Genomic DNA, 20,572 nt, shown 5'->3' with positions numbered 1-20,572 from the left:
TAGTGTGTTTTCCCTTGACTATGCTATTTTTCTTACATTTGTCTGTTCCAAAAGTCATATTTATATCATTGCTGAATACTTCTGTTATCTTTAGTAATTGGTTGAGTTGTTGATTTGTTGCTGCCAGTAGTTTTAGATCATCCATGTATAGCAAATGTGTGATTTTGTGTTGGTATCTTCCAGTAATATTATATCCATAATTTGTATTATTTAGCATGTTGGATAGGGGGTTCAGAGCAACACAATCCTCTGTCTTCGTTTTCCTTCTAGGGTGGTTGCAGGGAGCATATCCTGCAAAACACCTCTATTTGGATTTAAATCATTTTCCGTGTGTCTAGCAGTGTCGTTACCATTGTGGGCGGGCATAGGGTTCAAGCGTCATCCCTGACCACGACAGCACTTGTCCGAGGCTTCATTAGTTCTGTCCTGAACCAACTAATCACACTAAAAGGGGGGTTAGCCCTATTAGTGGTTTGTTCTTTTCGTCGCCTTTTACGACTGGCAGAACATACCGGAGGCCTATTCTTTTCTCAGGCCTCCACGGGGCTTATTATTATTATTATTATTATTATTGTTATTATTATTATAAGTGTAAAAAATGTTGTGCATAAAATACAAATGTATTGTGTTGCTTATTAGAATAGTGTACTGTTAATTAAAAACTGACCAGTTTGATTACAACTCGTGCAGGAGAGGAGATCGCGGCGGGCATGAGCGGCACGTCGCTGCGCCAGCACCAACACCAACTCCAGCAGTCGTCGTCGGCCGCGTCGACGTCGGAGGCCTCGATACCGGAGGAAGACGACTGCAGTGGTACGTCTGGTGCCCGTTCACTGAAGAGGGGACTGTGGCAAATGGCCGCACGTGCTGTGAGGGGGGGGGGACATTAGTGGCGTTCACACACTCTCCCGGGTGTCGTGCGAGTGTTATATGTACCCTCCGCTGTTTTCACACTTGGGGTGGTTAAAACTGTGTGCCAGAACTCGTGACTCGATATCCACACGCAGTACTCTACCGCCTGTGCCGTTCTGTTTGTAAGGTAGTAGAAAACTATTGCAGGGGATAGATCGTGAGTAGTGTCTGTAAAGCTCAGCAGGTGAGAGCGTTACCCACAAAAAGCGAGGTAGTGGGTTTCGGTCTCAGCCTGACACAGGTGCAGTCTGAAATATGCATTGTTTGTATTGAATTTTAAAATCTGTGTAGTTGTAGAAGACCTTCTGTGGTGTTGAGTGTGTCACTAGGTTTCTGTGTAGGACACCTGAGCCAATGATGAATGTTTACATCTCTACCTCTACCCGCACTCTGCGAAGCGGTGTCGGTTGTACGGCACTGAGTACATGCCGTCGCTCCACTTATTACGGCTTCTTCCCGTAATAATGATTTTGTGTGGGTTAACGGCCGGTTGCAAATCTTTCAGTCGGACACCACTTTGGCGACTTGCGTGTCCCTAACACGTACCTCGGTTAAACTGGTGAAACGAGACCTACAGCCTGACACGGAATTTGAGCTACGTCTCATTTCTGGCGAACCTCCACATCATTGAGGGGTGAATGCTAGATTGAGAGGCAAATTGATAAATCTGTGGTCTGTTCAGAATTTGATCCTGTGACTTTTTTTCCGAGCTTGTACTTTTCTGCTAGACAGCTGTGTCCAACGGCTTCTTTCCGTTGCATTTGCTTAGGAAATGCGGGAAGAATGATTGGTTCGGTTTCTCTGTACAGGATGTAACAAAGTGAATCTTGAAACTTCCTGGCAGATTACATTTGTGTGCCAGACTGAGACTCGAACTCGGGACCTTTGCCTTTCGCAGGCAAGTGCTCTACCATTTGAGCTACCCAAGCACGACTCACGCCCAGTCCTCACAGCTTAACTTCTGCCAGTACCTCGTCTCCTACCTTCCAAACTTTACAGAAGCACTCCTGCGAACCTTGCAGAACTAGCACTCCTGGAAGAAAGGATATTGCGGAGACATGGCTTAGCCACAGCCTCGTGGATGTTTCCAGAATGAGATTTTCACTCTGCAGCAAAGTGTGCGCTGATATGAAACTTCCTGGCGGATTAAAACTGTGTGCCGGACCGAGACTTGAACTCGGGACCTTTGCCTTTCATTCTGGAAACATCCCCCGGGCTGTGGCTAAGCCATATCTCCGCAGTATCCTTTCTTTCAGGAGTGCTAGTTCTGCAAGGTTCGCAGGAGAGCTTCTGTAAAGTTTGGAAGGTAGGAGACGAGATACTGGCAGAAGTAAAGCTGTGAGGACTGGGCGTGAGTCGTGCTTGGGTAGCTCAGATGGTAGAGCACTTGCCCGCGAAAGGCAAAGGTCCCGAGTTCGAGTTTCGGTCCGGCACACAGTTTTAATCTGCTGGGAAGTTTCATATCGGCGCACACTCCCCTGCAGGGTGAGAATCTCATTCTGAAAGTGAATCTTGTCTTCTTAATCTGTCTGGGACCGAAATGTTGTGGGTTCTGTTATATTCCTACATTCAATTTCAAGAGATGGTCAGTACCTATTTTCAAATGTTTGTCGAGAGTCTTCAGCATCTCTGTGATGCTTTCCTGGGATTCAAATAAACCTGTGACCATTTGTATTGCCTTCTTTCTGTACTTCGAATGTCTGTCTGTACTCATATTTGGTATGGGTCCCACACACTTGAGCAATATGCTAAAATCGGACGCAGAAGTGAGTTGTAAGCAGTCTCCTCTGCAAACTGCCTGTATTTTCCCACTGCCCTCACAACAAATTGCCTTACATACGACTGAGCCCCTGTGTGATTGTTCCATCTACTCTACTAATTGGTACATCCCAGTAATAAATACGAGTCGATTGTTTACAGATCTGCATTTTGTGAGCGCAGTTTTACACTTCTGAATATCTGCAGCAAGCTGCCACTATTTCCACCACAGATCACTGGCTCAGATTCATGTGATGCAAGATGTAATGTTTGAGGGTGGTTATCACATTACTTCATGCTTTATGAAAGTTGGTAAGGAAAGAACAAAATCGTAGTGAAGCCAAATCCTTCAGTTTATTTCCATCTTGACTGTACTTGAGCACCACTCCCAGTGGGAACATGATGAGCAATGTGGTATGTCTATTTGCTGCCATATCTGACATTACAGTCTTTTTTTTTTTTTAAAAAAAAAAGGGGAAAAAAAGGAAAAAGAAAGGTGTGTGGCTGGGAGGGCAGATGTCATTATCAGTGTCTACATTTTTTATCGCAATTGCATTCACACTCAAATTTATTTGATACTACTTCCAAACACACTGTTGATCTCGAATCATTGCCCAACTTGTAGCAATGGGTATCGTAATGAAGTAATTAAACAATTATTAACATTAATACGTTTCATATGTCTGTCTGTGAAAAGGAAAGTTGCTACTCACCATATAGCAGATAGGCACAAATATAGCTTTTGGCCAGGGAGACCTTCATCAAAATTATACGACAAACACGCACTCGCGCAAACACAACTCACAAAAATTACTCCGGCAACTGAGTGGATTTTTCCATTGTTTAATTCGTACGCCTATGTTTATGAGCTCTGTAATCACAGAGTGCTTGACTCTCAATTAAAAATCAATGCTTTGAGGACGACCACCTAGAAGAATTTTGAGCCCAGAAGATCAGACATTTACGTCATTATTAAAAATTTTACTGGCACATTTGTGTGATATATCTTAAAATGTAACACGTGCAAAAAATCTATATTATATGTGCAAGCTTAGCTTCGCTTGCAGCTTATTAATCTTCGAGACCACGATTCTATGTGAAAGCTTTCTTTTTCTTGTAGCAACACTATGTATATTAATTTAAACCATTAACTTTTCTTTTTTGGGTGTTCGCGCTACTTAAGAGTGATCTTCCAATTGGCTGACTACATCACGTGTCCTATGCTGTCATCAGCTGGCGAGATCACGTGACTTGAACTATGACTGGCTTACAAAAGTGCATCGCAATCTCGATTTCAATGCTTTGGAAAGTAAGATGCGGTGTTTGATGATATTCAAATTTATACATTCATAAAACGAAAATATGCAGCGTACATGTTGCTTCACATCAAAGATCTTTCCAGAACATGTCCCCCCCCCCCCCCCCCCGAGTTTCATTTTCTAAAGTGCCGGGAAATTCTACATCGGCGTATAAAACCAGAAACATTCAAAGGACTGATAAGTCTTACAGTGCCGAGGAAAAGTATACTATCACTGATATGACTTAATACGGGAAGAGTGTGTGTTCATCCGGGAGAATGTGTATTTTCAACAGGGAAATCCAGGAAAAAACCGGGAATTTTTTTTTTCCTTGTCCATGTATGTATACACCCTGAAGCAACAGAACTCACCATTTCCTAATGTAATTCCTTAGGCACACCTGATGTGATTCTCCTGCGTTCCATTACTCTTTGTGGCTTTCGTCGAACAGCTGTTGCGAGATAAACGACATTGTTTATCTTGCAACCTATTTTTCAGTGTGCTATTCGTTCCGTTCAGCTGCTCTTCAGAGTTCTTCGCCATCTGTGACAGAATTACAGTGTCGTGGGAGTCCTCTGTTTATTCGCACTGAACTTCAATTGGTTTTCCTTACTGCTTGCTCAGTGTGCACATTGAAAAACATTTGGGATAGGCTACAACCCTATCTCACTTCCTTCACAACTACTGGTTTCCTTTCATGTCCTCAGACTCTAACTGCAGTCTGATTTGTGTACAAACTGTTGATAACCTTTTATAGTGGTGGTTCTACACTCTAATTTTCTTACTGTAATCCAAAATACAGTTCAGGTAGATTCTGGAGCTCTTAAAGAAGAAAATTAAGTTCTAAAGTCTCGTGTCAGTTCATATTTGCGTCAAGTACAAATGTCGTCTTCTTGCTGAGTTACGGTGGATGTGACCGGATTGGCAATGTGATACCGTATTTACTCGAATCTAAGCCTCACCTGAAATTTGAGACTCGAAATTCAAGGGGAGAGAAAAGTTTTAGGCCGCACCTCCAAATCGAAACAAAGTTGGTCCATTGTAATATGAGACAATTTAGGTCGAATGAATGAAGATACAGCTACAGTAGTTTGGTTCGAGTCGTAAGCTTAGCAGTTAAGCTTTACCAGGTAACCATTGCTATGCGTCAGGAGCTCCATCCGTATTTATACGGGTACCCTTCCTTTTTCACGTGCTTCATCTGGTTTGAATCGATTGCTTATTTTGCTCTGGTCTGATAAGTTCTGTTCTCTTTGTTATAGGTGTTTACGTCACTCTAAGCTGAAAATGCATTACTGTACTGTGTCATGCATTGTTTGTCACATTCTGATAGTGCGTGTTTACGGTCTGTCACCGCCTGCGGCATGGCTTGCTTTTGTGCGCGCTACCGCCGGCAAGAGACTGCTATTTGTTGTTACTTACACCGCTGCTTTCTTTGATAATGATCAACAAGAACCAAATAATAAGCTGCGTATGATAGAACATGTTCTGAACGAGAGTTAGGCGAAAATTTTTCTCCGTTTGAAAATCTTTGCGGCCACTTCTTTAGTACATCAAATTCTGCACAGAAATTAGTCATCTTAGATTTAAAAATTTAGTCAGTTGCCGTGCTTCATTTCTGACTGTATCACTGTTAGGTATAAGAATAATACGAATATAAACATGACACGATATGTATATTCTTCCGCGTTTGCTGTTGTCTTACTCTAGTTTCGTAGTTTATTAGGCAGACAGAATTTAAATGAGATAGCAGCAAACATGAAAGAATGCATGGCAAAATGTTTATATTCGTATTATTGTTATGGTGAAGAGAATACTGTATGTGATTCACAATTCATAAAGGTTCGTATTAGCAACCATCTCTTCTCACAGGTAGGAAAAAATTCAGAAAGCAGAGTTGGCCATATTGACAAACATCCCAAACAGTCTTGTCAGTTGGATTTTTGTAGTACATTGGAATGCTGCTACATTCAAAGATGAGCAATACGGAGGAATTTGTATTTACTTCATTGGATAATGTACGAAAATGCAGTGGTCGAAACTCGGGGCGGAGAAAAAAAGCTCGTCTTCCACATTTTTTTTTAAATTTATTTACTGACGCAGAGTTTTTGGCGCCAGTATTTATCTTTGTGCCTACAAAGCATGCCTGTGTAGCGCTACATAGTACATATATTCGATGGCAGAAATTAGTTGTGGCAGCACCTACCAACATTTTTCAGAACTTCCGCTTGCTTTGCACTAGATTCTAAGCCGCAGGCGGTTTCTTGGATTACAAAAACCGTAAAAAAGTGCGGCTTCGAATTCGAGTAAATACGGTATTCACTGCCTCAGTTCTCTTCAGTGGTTCCTTGGTGACTGTTATCCTCGTTACATTCCCTGTCAGATCGAGTACTTGTCATCATTCAATAACTGCAGCAGACAGTCTGGTTGGCCCAGCATTGTGTAACACTTTATCTTCCTTTACCATTTCAGCTGTACGACTCCAGAATAAATTACTGTGTTTGGTACGTCTCGTCCAAAAGCCCTCTACATCCAATAGGAGAGTAAAGTCTTATCCACTTATTTTCTTCTCTAGGCTTGATCCATTCTGTGTTGCACCATGCCTCTGTATTAGTGCTCCCCATCTTACTCTAACTGTTAATGTTACTTAGATCAATGTACATTAGACTGACATTACTGTATTACCACTTATTAACTATCAGTCATAACTTTTTCCATATTTTCTTTTGTTGTGGCCTCCTCATTTGATTTTCCTTTTTCCTCCTCTCATCTTTTACACCATGTATCTTTCAATCCTTTCTTTAGACTACACCAAACACATTTTCATACTGTTCTGCTATGGAATCCTTGTGATTTTAACACATTTCATGTAAAATCATTTCTTTCTCCTGCTATTGCTTCTTCATTTATGAACTGAGTTCAAAAACCTTTTTTAACTTCATGGGTCCAGCCTGATGTCAAGGGCATGTGCAAACATCTGGTTTTTTTTAGCATAACCATTCTGCACAAATGTTGAAAAGACGACAATCTTCTTTTCCTCAGTTTCTGCTATTTTTTCATTGTTTTGATATATTTCATACTTTATTTTTAATTTCCGGGCTTCTGTGCTGCATGTTCAGCATCAAATTGAACTCATTATTCTTCTATCCGATATGTCTTGTTTGTCGTATTTATAATTCGGCGCTGGGCATTTGCTCGTGGAGTTCCACTACTGTGTCCTAGACACTTGAACTTCCTAACCTTTTCTATTTTATCAGTGTCAGTTACTAACATTTTGGGTGTATTTTTTAAGTTGGGGAAAATATTGACTTTTCTCTGTGGAGTGTCTCATAATCACTCAACTCGAGTATCTACTCCAACTGTAACTCCCTATTGTTATTGTATATGTCTCATGTACTGTGCACAATGCAGTGTTAACTCTCCGAGGAAGTCCGGTTGGATCTCAGAAAAAGTGTGAAGATCCTTACTGTGCGACATCAAATAAATGCAGTGTCAGGATTGTTCTGTGTAGCAGCAGTTTTGGTACAGAACTTGACCACCCTTTTCTGCCTCGTGCTTTTCTCTTCAGCTCTGCTTAGAACTCACTTTCCTCCTTGACACTGTTAGTTGATACTTTCCACATTTATTTTCTGTGTCCCTTCAGCTCCTTGCTGGAGTAGACACTGTCTTTTCAATATATGGCGTAGCCAAGTTTCCTGTCTCTTTCCTATCTCGAAAAGGTTCCTGTACTCTCCAACTCTTTTCAACTCCACCTCATTCCTCAGCCTGTTTTCGCAACTCTCATCTTCCAGTTTCCTCAATTCAAACATTTTCATTGACTTCAGTCTTGTTTAATCATCATTCGGTAATATCTCTGCCACACGTAAAGCTATCCTCCATATACAAGGTGAGCCCAAACTCGACCTGCAAGATTTTGGGGATTGGAGAGAGATTTTCTGAGAGTCGTCGTATAAAGGATTGTGTTTTGCTTTGTTTCTTGTCCTCGTGTATCATTGTTTCTTTTATTGCACTGAAAATAAATGCACAACAGTGCAAATGTTGGTGGCACGAAATGTGTGCCTCATTTGGAAACAAACTTGTTCCATATAAATCTGCATACGTACTCTGCAAGCCACTGTACAGTGCACGGCAAAAGGTACTTCGTACCTAGTCTATCCTGTTTAACTAACAAATAGAGTTCGGGAATTAAGAGTGTCTATATACAGGGTGGAGCAAATAAAGGTGGTCAGGAGAATAGGTCCACTCAGAGTATTCGTCACCACGATTGACGTGATACGCCGGTATCTTGCGACAGGCGTCAGGTCGATTTGGTAGGACTCTGAAACATTTTCTGGTGAAATGCAGCAACATTTTTAGTGTGCGGCACATTTCGGTATATTTTTGACACGTTGAAACTGAAATGACTACAGAGTTATAAACACAAAGTCAAATAGGGGCAATGCAGGAGTAGATTTAATAATGAATACGAACGCGGGTAAGCTACTACAAACAGCTTAGTGAACGCATTATTGTGGCCAAGGTAGATACGAAGCCCACACCTACTACAGTAGTAAAAGTTTATATGCCAACTAGCTCTGCTGATGACGAAGAAAATGAAGAAATGTATGATGAAATAAAAGAAATTATTCAGATAGTGAAGGGAGACGAAAATTTAATAGTCATGGGTGACTGGAATTCGAGTGTAGGAAAAGGGAGAGAAGGAAATGTAGTAGGTGAATATGGATTGGGGCTAAGAAATGAAAGAGGAAGCCGCCTGGAAGAAGTTTTGCACAGAGCACAAATTAATCATAGCTAACACTTGGTTTAAGAATCATGAAAGAAGGTTGTACACATGGAAGACCCTGGAGATACTAAAAGGTATCAGATATATTATATAATGGTAAGACAGAGATTTAGGAACCAGGTTTTAAATTGTAAGACATTTCCAGGGGCAGATGTGGACTCTGACCACAATCTATTGGTTATGACCTCTAGATTAAAACTGAAGAAACTGCAAAAAGGTGGGAATTTAAGGAGATGGGACCTGGATAAACTGAAAGAACCAGAGGTTGTACAGAGTTTCAGGGAGAGCATAAGGGAACAATTGACAGGAATGGTGGAAAGAAATACAGTAGAAGAAGAATGGGTAGCTTTGAGGGATGAAGTAGTGAAGGCAGCAGAGGATCAAGTAGGTAAAAAGACGAGGGCTAGTAGAAATCCTTGGGTAACAGAAGAAATATTGAATTTAATTGATGAAAGGAGAAAATATAAAAATGCAGTAAATGAAGCAGGCAAAAAGGAATACAAACGTCTCAAAAATGAGATCGACAGGAAGTGCAAAATGGCTAAGCAGGGATGGCTAGAGGACAAATGTAAGGATGTAGAGGCTTATCTCACTAGGGGTAAGATAGATACTGCCTACAGGAAAATTAAAGAGACCTTTGGAGGTAAGAGAACCACTTGTATGAACATCAAGAGCTCAGATGGAAACCCAGTTCTAAGCAAAGAAGGGAAAGCAGAAAGGTGGAAGGAGTATATAGAGGGTCTATACAAGGGCGATGCACTTGAGGACAATATTATGGAAATGGAAGGGGATGTAGATGAAGATGAAATGGGAGATACGATACTGCGTGAAGAGTTTGACAGAGCACTGAAAGACCTGAGTCGAAACAAGGCCCCCGGAGTAGACAACATTCCATTAGAACTACTGACGGCCTTGGGGGAGCCAGTCCTGACAAAACTCTACCATCTGGTGAGCAAGATGTATGAGACAGGCGAAATACCCTCAGACTTCAAGAAGAATATAATAATTCCAATCCCAAAGAAAGCAGCTGTTGACAGATGCGAGAATTACCGAACAATCAGTTTAATAAGCCACAGCTGCAAAATACTAACACGAATTCTTTACAGACGAATGGAAAAACTAGTAGATGCCGACCTCGGGGAAGATCAGTTTGGATTCCGTAGAAATACTGGAACACGGGAGGTAATACTGACCTTACGACTTATGTTAGAAGAAAGATTAAGGAAAGGCAAACCTACGTTTCTAGCATTTGTAGACTTAGAGAAATCTTTAGACAATGTTGACTGGAATACTCTCTTTCAAATTCTAAAGGTGGCAGGGGTAAAATACAGGGAGCGAAAGGCTATTTACAATTTGTACAGAAACCAGATGGCAGTTATAAGTGTCGAGGGGCATGAAAGGGAAGCAGTGGTTGGGAAGGGAGTGAGACAGGGTTGTAGCCTCTCCCCAATGTTATTCAGTCTGTATATTGAGCAAGCAGTAAAGGAAACAAAAGAAAAATTCGGAGTAGGTATTAAAATCCATGGAGAAGAAATAAAAACTTTGAGGTTCGCCGATGACATTGTAATTCTGTCAGAGACAGCAAAGGACTTGGAAGAGCAGTTGAACGGAATGGATGGTGTCTTGAAGAGAGGATATAAGATGAACATCAACAAAAGCAAATGGAATGTAGTCGAATTAAGTCGGGTGATGCTGATGGAATTAGATTAGGAAATGAGACACTTAAAGTAGTAAAGGAGGTTTGCTATTTGGGGAGTAAAATAACTGATGATGGTCGAAGTAGAGAGGATATAAAATGTAGACTGGCAATGGGAAGGAAAGCATTTCTGAAGAACAGAAATTTGTTAACATCGAGTATAGATTTAAGTGTCAGGAAGTCTTTTCTGAAAGTATTTGTATGGAGTGTAGCCATGTATGGAAGTGAAACATGGATGGTAAATAGTTTGGACAAGAAGAGAATAGAAGCTTTCGAAATGTGGTGCTACAGAAGAATGCTGCAGATTAGATGGGTAGATCACATAACTAATGAGGAGGTATTGAATAGAATTGGGGAGAAGAGGAGTTTGTGGCACAACTTTACCAGAAGAAGGGATCGGTTGGTAGGACATGTTCTGAGGCATCAAGGGATCACCAATTTAGTATTGGAGGGCAGCGTGTGGGGTAATAATCGTAGAGGGAGACCAAGAGATGAATACACTAAGCAGGTTCAGAAGGATGTAGGCTGCAGTAGGTACTGGGAGATGAAGAAGCTTGCACAGGATAGAGTAGCATGGAGAGCTGCATCAAACCAGTCTCAGGACTGAAGACCACAACAACAACAACAACAACAACAACAACAACAACAACAACAACGAAACTGATCCCGTCTGATGTCATTTTCAAACTGAGTGTTGCAAGGCACTCTTCACTGGCACTTTGACACTATTAAACTTGTCAGCAAACAGCTGACCGCACTGAATCCGCAACTCTGTTGTGTAACTTTCCACAGTGAACACTGGGAGTACCCTTGTCCCCTTTGTACCGCTCCAATCACACTGAAGCCCACACTACACTCTGAATGTGTGAGGATCGTGTGTTGGGCATAATGTGGTGCGCACATTCACATCCAGTCGTATACACTTGCCCGGGCCACTTTTATTTGCCCCGCCGTATTTTTCCGTTTGAGCCCTAATTTTTATGTCTTATCTTCACGGTCCTTATGTGTAGCAGTAGAATTGTTTTTCAGTCTGTATCGAACAGTGGTTCCTTAAAATTTCTCAATAGTGTTTCACGAAAAGAATGTTGTCGAAGTTCCGAGGATTCCGATGAGTTCGTGAAGTGTCTCGGCAATATGTGTGTGTTGGTCGAACTAGTCAGTTAACAAATCTTGCAGCCCACCTCTGAATTGCTTCAATATCTACCTTTAATCTGATTTGGCGGGGATCAAGAATGGGTTGCATGAATGTTCTAAAAATGATCCTAAAATGTTCCCAATATGCCAAAATCAACTATTCTATTTCGCTACTGCTGTCCTTAAATGTTCGTTCCATTTCGTACCACTTTACAAGGTTACATCGAGATGTTTAATCGATCTGAATGTGGTGAACAGTACAGCACGACACTGTATTCAGACATCATGGGATGTGTTTTCCTACTGATATGCATTAAATTGAATTTTTCTACATCACAAGCTACCTCTCATTCATCACACCAATTAGAACGTTTTCTGTAAACTGATACAGCATCGATACAAGCATTGTAAAACTGACATCTGGTCCAACAAAATACACTATATCCAGAGTAGATGATACAAAATCTTTTTTGCAAGCTCTTATAAATGACAACATTCAGAATATTATGGTGGAAATGTTTATATCGGGGTGACAGCTGGGATGAATTAGATCAGATTACACAATGATTTTTTTTTTTACTGGCTGGGATGTATAGATGATATAGGGAATCAACAAGCAATCTGTCTGATGCAGAAACAGGCAAGCTGTATTTGCTGCCGTAGTGTCACAGGAGGAATTTTGTTGCATCTCATGTGTTTTGCTTAGAATCGCAGAACGTAACAGTGTGCAGAAAACTTTTAATCTTCAGAGATAGTCTCTCTCTCTCTCTCTCTCTCTCTCTCTCTCTCTCTCTCTCTCTCTCTCTCTCTGCCCCTCTCCTTTTCTCCCTCTTCTTCACCCCCTACTTCTCTCCCTCTCCCGCATTGTTTTATTGTATCACATTTTTAGTTGTTCCGCTTCTGTCCGGCTCAGTCTGCCTACGTAATCCATTATTTACATTCACTTACTTTCTTTCCATGTATCAATGAACAATTAAATAAACTGAAATTGTACTCCTTGCAGGTGGCCTCGGTTCGGACGACGCTACTCCGGCAACCACGTCTGGTGCAGAAGAGGAGGGTGGCGGTGGGGGCAGCGAGGTCTCCGACACCCCTCCTCCGGCACCCACGCCTGCGGCAGTGACGGCCTCTGCCGGCTGGAGGGAGGTCACCGTCTCCGGCGGGGAGTGAAGGGGAGCTCCGTAGCCCACCTGCCGCACGTCTCGCCGGTCGGTCCGTGGCGAGTCATTCGCGTGCCGGGAACTCCGCCGGTGGCTGACACCTCGTTCGGATTCTCCGCATCCGAATCGGGACGCAGTGCCGGGCCGACTTGCAGCCCTGGAAAATTTCTCGTCGGACTGAGTGTGTTTTGTCAGAACTGGGTCTACACTGACAGACAGCGGGAGTGGAGACTCGGGTTCTCAGCCACGGGTGACAGGCGAGAACTGTGGCACGGACTGAACACCTCCGAAGATTTGTAGGTTGCGCATTAAGTTTCCGATTCTTAGCGGGCAGCTGACTGTGCATTCACTCGTAGCGAGTGCCAGCGATGCCCCTACTACAGTGGAGAACAGTGAGGCCTTTTTGTGTACACCAGTCACTGCCCTGGGGTGTCGTCGGAGCTGAGGAGCAGCTACAGTCGGAGTAGAGGTCGAACCCCAAAAATTGCCACACGGACTCGGTGACACTAAAACCGCCACGTGATACCGGGTGAGGGGGCGGACGTGTACAACTGGAATTTCACCGGTACCTCAGGATCTCTTGTACAAACACTAGCTTAATTCTGTACCTTAGCTCTGCACGTCTCTTTTGCCCACTGTACCGAATTGGCAAGAGACGTGTAATACGTCACTTTTCTCCACGAGGCTTCGCATCTGTGGCTGGAGTGTGTCGGACGTACGCTGCGCCCGCGGAAGTCGCCGACCTCGGCCGAGCGATTCTGACACGAGACTGACCCTCGTCCTCTTTCGGAGCCAGCCGAACTGTGCAGGGAGCTGCTCTCTCCCCACAATAAAAATGTCTGCTCGAGTATCGGACAGATCTGTTGTCCTCTTTGGAAAATGACGCTTATCTGCCTGGTCTGACACGTCTCACATTCACGACATTGCAATTTTTCGAAATAGATTTACCGGTAGCAACTACAAAGTTCACCACGGTGTAAGACAAACTGCGTATTGGCATCACTTGTCACGTTCTGCACAGGTTTGTCTTTTGCGGTCATCGACAATTTTTTGGTCCGTTCGTATTGTCGTGAGGCGAAAAATATTGTTACAGTGCGCTGTACTTTATAATTCCACCTTTAATCGCAAAAAATTCTCTTTGTTACTATATTCCGTGCTAGACTTTATTGTGTGGGGAGCAGTTCCCTTAAAAATGTGATTAAAAATAAATTAAGAGTGGAAAATTAATTTTCCTGGTAGTTTTTTTAGGCTGGCCTCACATGTTGCATTATTATGGTAGTTTAATTTTTCTGTCAAAAAAAAAAAAAAAAGAGTTTATTTTTCAAGCAGTTGTTTCCGTAAGAGCAAGCGTAATGTGTTTTTGATGTAGTCTGTGCTCTGGTTTGCAGAATATAAGTACCTGTGTGTGTGTGTGTGTGTGTGTGTGTGTGTGTGAGTGCACGCGCTAATATTGAAGTCTGTATAGAAAAAATTAAATTTTGTAGTTTGTACCTCCAGGCAGTGTTTATCAACATACCTGGCGGCAATACACTTGTGTACGCTAAAAAACAAATCTGTATATAGTCTGAGTCGATTGTTAGAAGTAGTTACATTGTGTAAGGTTAGGCAGGGAGCCCAAGGTTCTCACAAAGCAGAACTTCGCGCTTACCGCTTGCTGCAGTCTGTCGGGGCGCGACAGGTGTTTCGCTGTCCGTGTTATTTTGGAAAGTTTTTCAGTGTTCCAGCTGCACGTGATACCTGGCCCGTGCTCAGGGAAGTTTGAGGAGGAATGTGGGTGTGGAACACGGAAGTCTCTCATTTTTCCGTAATCCACCGTATACTGCGGTGGCGCCTTTGCCGTCTAGGCAGAGGTTTTAGCATTGTATGTTAATTTTAAGGCAAAACTGTCACCTCGAGTCTTATTGTGTTCACACCTTTTTCAGTGTGTTTCTTAATGATTTCTTTTAAAAGTGCTGCACTATCTTATCACTGCTCGATACCAGCAATGGCAGTCATGTGCGTATCTTACAAAAGGCGATCTTGTAAGTTTATTGTATGTGTGTTATTGTACAATTCTCATATCTTGCTTTGAGCAGGGAATAACAAAAAATCTAAATTCCTGTTACATTTGTGTCTGTAGAATAGTGAGGGGGAAAATGTGATGAGGAAGGGAAAAAAGTGCTTAATTCGGGCTACATTTGTGATTAGATTGTGGGGAAAAAGAATGTGATGGGGAACAAGAATCCTTTTGCAATGTATGTTGCTGTTGATTTGTCATTAACAGCGCAGTTGGTGCAGAGAGACAGAATATGTAATGTATTGTGCATATATATATATATATAGTGTGTGTGTGTGTGTGTGTGTTTGTTTTATGCCATTGGCATTATCGTTGATAATTATTTATTTTATTATGAAATATCGAGCAGTGAGGCTGTTTTCCCATGTTGATGGTAGTGGAGATGGGTCTTGACAAAATGTAAGCTGGCATTAATAAGATTATTGTAGCTGTAGTGAACCACGCATGTGATAGTTGACTTATTATTTTTAAGGACACCGATTGTAATAAGGTACTGTACATTAACACGTGGACACATTCGAGGCAGTGCGTACTGTCGTAAGCTCGTGTGTGTGAAACTGAACTCCGAAGCTGCCACTTTTTGCACCGCAGTTTCTGGCGCCAATTTGCTCCTACCGCTTCAGTTCTCGCGCCGTTTGCGACGCCGCAGTGGTACTTCGTAACGACGTGGAGCGGGGGAGAGACGGACGAAGAGCGGCCCGCGCCGAGTCGCGTGGCGTCCGGATCTCCGGTACGCCACGGACGAGACTGCGAGCAGCCCGGGAGCACTTTACGGAAATGCAGTTTGTTGCCTCTCAGGGCCTTTTCTTAATTTTATTTTTAGTGTTTGCCTCCTACGTTTGCGCAGAGTCGGGCACTGCTGAGCCACTAGTAACTAAAGTTGCCACAGCCCACTGCTGTTGTTTTCTGTATTACTGAGGCCGAGGTGTATACTGCCCGGTCAGAGAGATGTGTAATAATAAACACTGCAGAATTTTGAACTTGTCATTGTCATTTCACTTAATCCTGTCACCACCTCTTGCGTCTTTCATTCCCGAGAAGAATACCGCACGTAAACAGGTGAGACAATATTGATGATGATGATGATGATAATAATAATAATAATAATAATAATAATAATGGTTTATTTGTCCATAATAACTTTTACAGTCATGGACATAGTCAGTCAGTACATACATGAACAATAATAATAGTTTAGTAGTAGAAATAAAGTACATACAACATTAAAAATCCTTGATGGAGTACAAACATTTAGCAGTTAACAGCTGCTTTAAGTTTATTTTAAATATGTTTCCTTTTAACATTTTTATGCTATTTGGCAGACTGTTGTAAAAAAATCTTCCAGCAGAAAATGGATTACGATCGGTTGCTTTTTTATTTCTGAATTTTATGTGGTAATCCTCTTTCTTCCTTGTATTATAACTGTGGATATCACTATTTATGATACTGTGCTCCATATTTTCTTTTACAAACAGTATAGTCCTTAGAACATATAATGAATGCACTGTTAGTATATTATACTTAATGAAGCATTCTCTACAGGATTGACATTTACTAATATTCGCTATTATCCTAATTGCTCTCTTCTGGGCTCTAAAAGCCTTATCCGTGTATGCCGTTGGTGCCCCGCCCCAAATCTCAATACCGTATTGTAGGTGGGAGTGTATAATACCAAAATAGATTTGTCTTAAGACTGGTGACGCTATTATGCTAGAAAGGCATTTTAGCAGGTAGGTATTACACGAGATTTTCTTACACGTGTAGCTGATGTGCTCCTTCCATGTAAGATGTTCATCAACTATAATATCCAGGAATTTATGATTATCAATTGTTTCAATTGATAACTCTGGCTCAGTATGCACTTGTCTTGATTTGTAATTTAGCATAAACTCCATTAGAATTGTCTTTTCCTTATTTAATGCCAAGTATCCTCCGTTATACAAAATATGGGTAACTCCTACAGTTATAAAGAAACGCAGCTGTATTAGGGATTGGCTATGATCGCACTCGAGAAACGCGTGACGCGAAGGCAATTGCTCGGGTACGTTTGAGAAGTTGACAGTGCTGCGCTCTCTGAGAAATTGCGCAAACCTTCAGTACACGAAGCACTGAGCCGCAGCGGTTGTACTACTCGTACGTATGTGCTCGGAAAACTTTGAAATTCTATTATTGATATCAACTGTACTACCGTTATTAATGTTTACTAAAGTATTAGTATATGTCTTGTAGGACAAAAATCATAGAATTGTTGTTTAAAACAAAGCACAGAATTCGCATAAATCAGAAGCTTTATTCTTACAAAATAAATTACCTTGTACATTCTGCATGTATGTATGCATGCATGCTTAAACGTGAAAGACAAGTACTATAGCCTTTTATATACAGAAACTGCATACATGCGTTTACTTACTGAAGAAAGAAAGTAAACAAAAGTTGTTCATCAGAAGGCATTTTTACATCGCATTGCTACACTGCCGTCAATTCTTGTTTAGAAATATGATTTTATTAACCAATTGGCCTTTTAGTCTGCTTCTTTGTTTGTTTGTAAGTAGTCCTGTTTTCGAAAATATTCTTTCACTGGGAACAGAAGTTTCAGGTATTGCAAGATATTTTTTTGCCACGACAGCTAGACCTGGGTAACTTTTCATTTTTTTCCAGTAACGTAAAGGATTATCCGTGCATTGTAGGTACGGTTCTTCCAAATATCTTTGTATCTCCAGGTCTATGCTATCACAAACGCTTTTCATTAGATTTTTATTGGAAACCTCTTCATCGAAAGAAGCCCATAAGGAACTAGTGGCGTTTTGTACAACATGGTACTCGCGGCTAGTGTCGTTAGCAGCCGAATGAGTAGATTGTACGGTTTGTGCTCTCTGCAATTAGGCTTGCAACGGCATGTTTTGAATGAATGGGATTCGTAAATGGTAACGTTTTGAATCTTGGGTCGAGAACTGTGGCAACGGCATGTACTTTGTTTCTATTAAGCCTAGCCGGGCTATTAGTGAGCTGTGCAGGCGTCGCTGTAGCTGTTGCGCTGTCTTGGTAGCCCACTTCCCATTGCATACGATTAGGATTAGCTGTCTGATTACTGGAATAGCTTTCGAAAGAGAGGTATAGTTTTCAGTTGAGATTTCACTTGTTACCACTTCAAATGGCTCTAGTACACACAAACATTCGCTCAAAATTCGCCACTCGTCAGCTGTGAGCTTCTCTACACCTGAATACAAAGTTGATAAACAGGCTGCAATGCATTCCTTTTGCTCCACTAGACGTTGTAGCATATAAAACGTACTGTTCCATCGGGTTTCGGTTTCCTGAATCAATTTATGAACAGGTTTTTTCATTAGATCCTGGATCTCGTGGAGTTTTTCATTAGCATTGCAACTTGTTTTAAAATAGCTAACAATTTTTCTGGCCTTTTCCCGCATTATGCAGAGCTCACCGTTGCTATTCAAAGAACTTTTCACGACTAAATCGATGCTGTGTGCTAAACAAGGCACATGTTGCAGATCTGTGTTGCCACTGTGAATAAGTTGTACGGCCGCCGTCATGTTACTGGCGTTGTCAGTTGTGATGCTTACAACTTTGTTTTCAATGTTCCATTTTGAAATCACGTTATCTAACGCCTCACTAATATTTAGCGCTGTATGCTTTTCCGGGAAACGGAATGTCTCGAGAGCTAAGGCTTTCAGGCACCAATTAGTCTTAATGAAATGACCAGTTACAGCAATATATGCCTCACTATTGAGTGAGGTCCAAATATCGGTTGTTAAAGAAACACAAGTAGAGTCTTCCACGGCCAAGTTTACAGCCTCATTCTGTTTATGGTAATCATCCTCAATGATGAGGCGCAACTTTTTTCGATTTGGTATCGAGTATTGTGGGTCCAACAGTGAAACAAAACCAGTGTCCTCGACGAATGAAAGCGGTTGAAAATCGTCTGTTATCATGGCAACTAGCTGTTGTTGCCGTTTACTTCCCTCTATGAAGAGAAACGTAAGATTTAGATCAGTGCTCCCGCGAGAGGATACGTTATGCTCGACAACTAGTCCAATAAAATTACATATCGTATCGTGCAAAACCTAGGATATTATAGGTTTTATTTTGGGGTATGGTGTAGATTATCGGAGTACGATTAAAAAATCAATTTTTTTAAGCGTGGCGGACCGCTTCGGACACTATCCGAACTTTTGCACAGAATTCACCTTCTGTACCATACGTACCTGGATATTTTGTCTGCCTCGCACTATTGGAAGAATGAGCTCCACGGACGTAGCTCTTTTATTGCTCGATAAATTGTGCAGTTTAAGATGTCTAATCACGCCCGTTGTATTTTTTTATGCATTACGGAGATTTTTACGACAAATGTTGCAAGTAACATTATCTCCATCCTCCGTAAAGTATTGCCAGCACCATGACGTTCGTTTTCGAGTGTTCCTATTGATTTGAATAACAACTTTACTCCAATGAAACCCGAGACATACTAGGGACGAGGACAGCGAGCGTGTTTGTCTAGCGGCGGCATTCAATTCATAAAACAACAGTGGCAGCCAACTGGCGCGCAGCGGCACACGCCGCCGAGCCATTTCTCGTGAGCTTCTCGAGAATTGCTTGAGAACTAGAAGCTCGAGAAATTCTCGGTGCGCTCGAGTCGCCGCGCCTTTCCATCCCATCACTGAGCTGTATACAAATGTTGTGTGTAGCTGACGGGGGAGGTAGATAATTTAGATAATCGTCTCGAAGTTGAAACTCTTTTGTCTGTGTTGCTTTAACAATACATATGTTTTTGGGTGGGTGCGCCTTTAGCAAAACGCAGTTTTGTTTTCTATCCCGAACATGTTTCACTGCAGTTGCAGCATCATCAGTATTTTTTATTTTAAGGCTGTTAGGCATAAATAATGTTCTTTACTGTTTATATACATTTAAATATTAGTTTTTAAATAGTAATTACAGATTTTTAAGAGCACATATAATTATGTATTCATACCTTTTTACCATATGGTATGAATACATAACTTTATGTGCTCTTCAGAATCTATAATTACGATTTAAAAACTAATATTTACATGTATATGAACAGTAAAGAACATTTGCAGTGTTACGTGGCTTTATGCTTAATTACAGACTTACTGATTCATCAGTTGATTTGCTTTCACCACATAACGCCCGCGGTTTACGTCCTCCTTCGTTGCTGAGTGATGTATCACTTTTCGTTCTGACTCCACAACTCTTCCTTTCCTATATCTTTGCTACTTTTTATCCATATAAATGATGAACTATTGGTTTTGCTGTTTAACACCTTTTTAATAACTGTGGAAGTAATACAGGTATCTGGTCCCACCTAATGTGTCACCCACCTATACGTTTTACATGAACCTTTTTAGACTCGATCGATCTGTTTACAGAGAGAAAGCAGAATATCTCTTCCTTTGACGTCGTCCGACAACGACCTAGGAAGCTGGACACCCTTGCGGCCCGGGCTCTTCCATGGCTCGCGGTAGTTTGCAGCATTCGTTTTATTCCTCGCGCACTTGCCACTACGTCGAACTTTCGTGGTGATTGTCAAGCAATGTCTTCCACTCTTCCACGTTATCTGCAACATAAACAAACTTTCTTCCCACAGTATTAAACCCAAAAACAAACTTAAAGAACATAATAATAATAATAATAATAATAATACACAGCCACACATCAATCAAGACGCATCCAACACATGGCTAAGAAAAGTCAATATATACAGTGAGACGGAAGGATTCCTGATTGCAATACAGGATC

The 20,572-nt window shown here is 41.6% G+C and overlaps 1 protein-coding gene across 1 annotated transcript in view; it reads left to right on the top strand.

Moving 5' to 3' along the window:
* The window catches only part of LOC126213528 (5'-AMP-activated protein kinase subunit gamma-2-like), an 889,308-nt gene extending 873,531 nt beyond the window's left edge, over positions 1-15,777 (top strand). Inside the window, exons 15-16 of the mRNA XM_049941372.1 lie at positions 691-813; positions 12,585-15,777. Of these exons, the coding sequence (XP_049797329.1) occupies positions 691-813; positions 12,585-12,751 (290 nt within the window). The 3' untranslated portion in view covers positions 12,752-15,777. The remainder of the gene's footprint in view (positions 1-690; positions 814-12,584) is intronic.
* Positions 15,778-20,572: the final 4,795 nt, after the last annotated feature.

Source organism: Schistocerca nitens, chromosome 11, assembly GCF_023898315.1.
Source record: "Schistocerca nitens isolate TAMUIC-IGC-003100 chromosome 11, iqSchNite1.1, whole genome shotgun sequence".
NCBI lineage: Eukaryota > Metazoa > Arthropoda > Insecta > Orthoptera > Acrididae > Schistocerca > Schistocerca nitens.
Note: the sequence above shows the minus strand (reverse complement) of the source record. Positions and strands in the feature narration are given on the sequence as shown.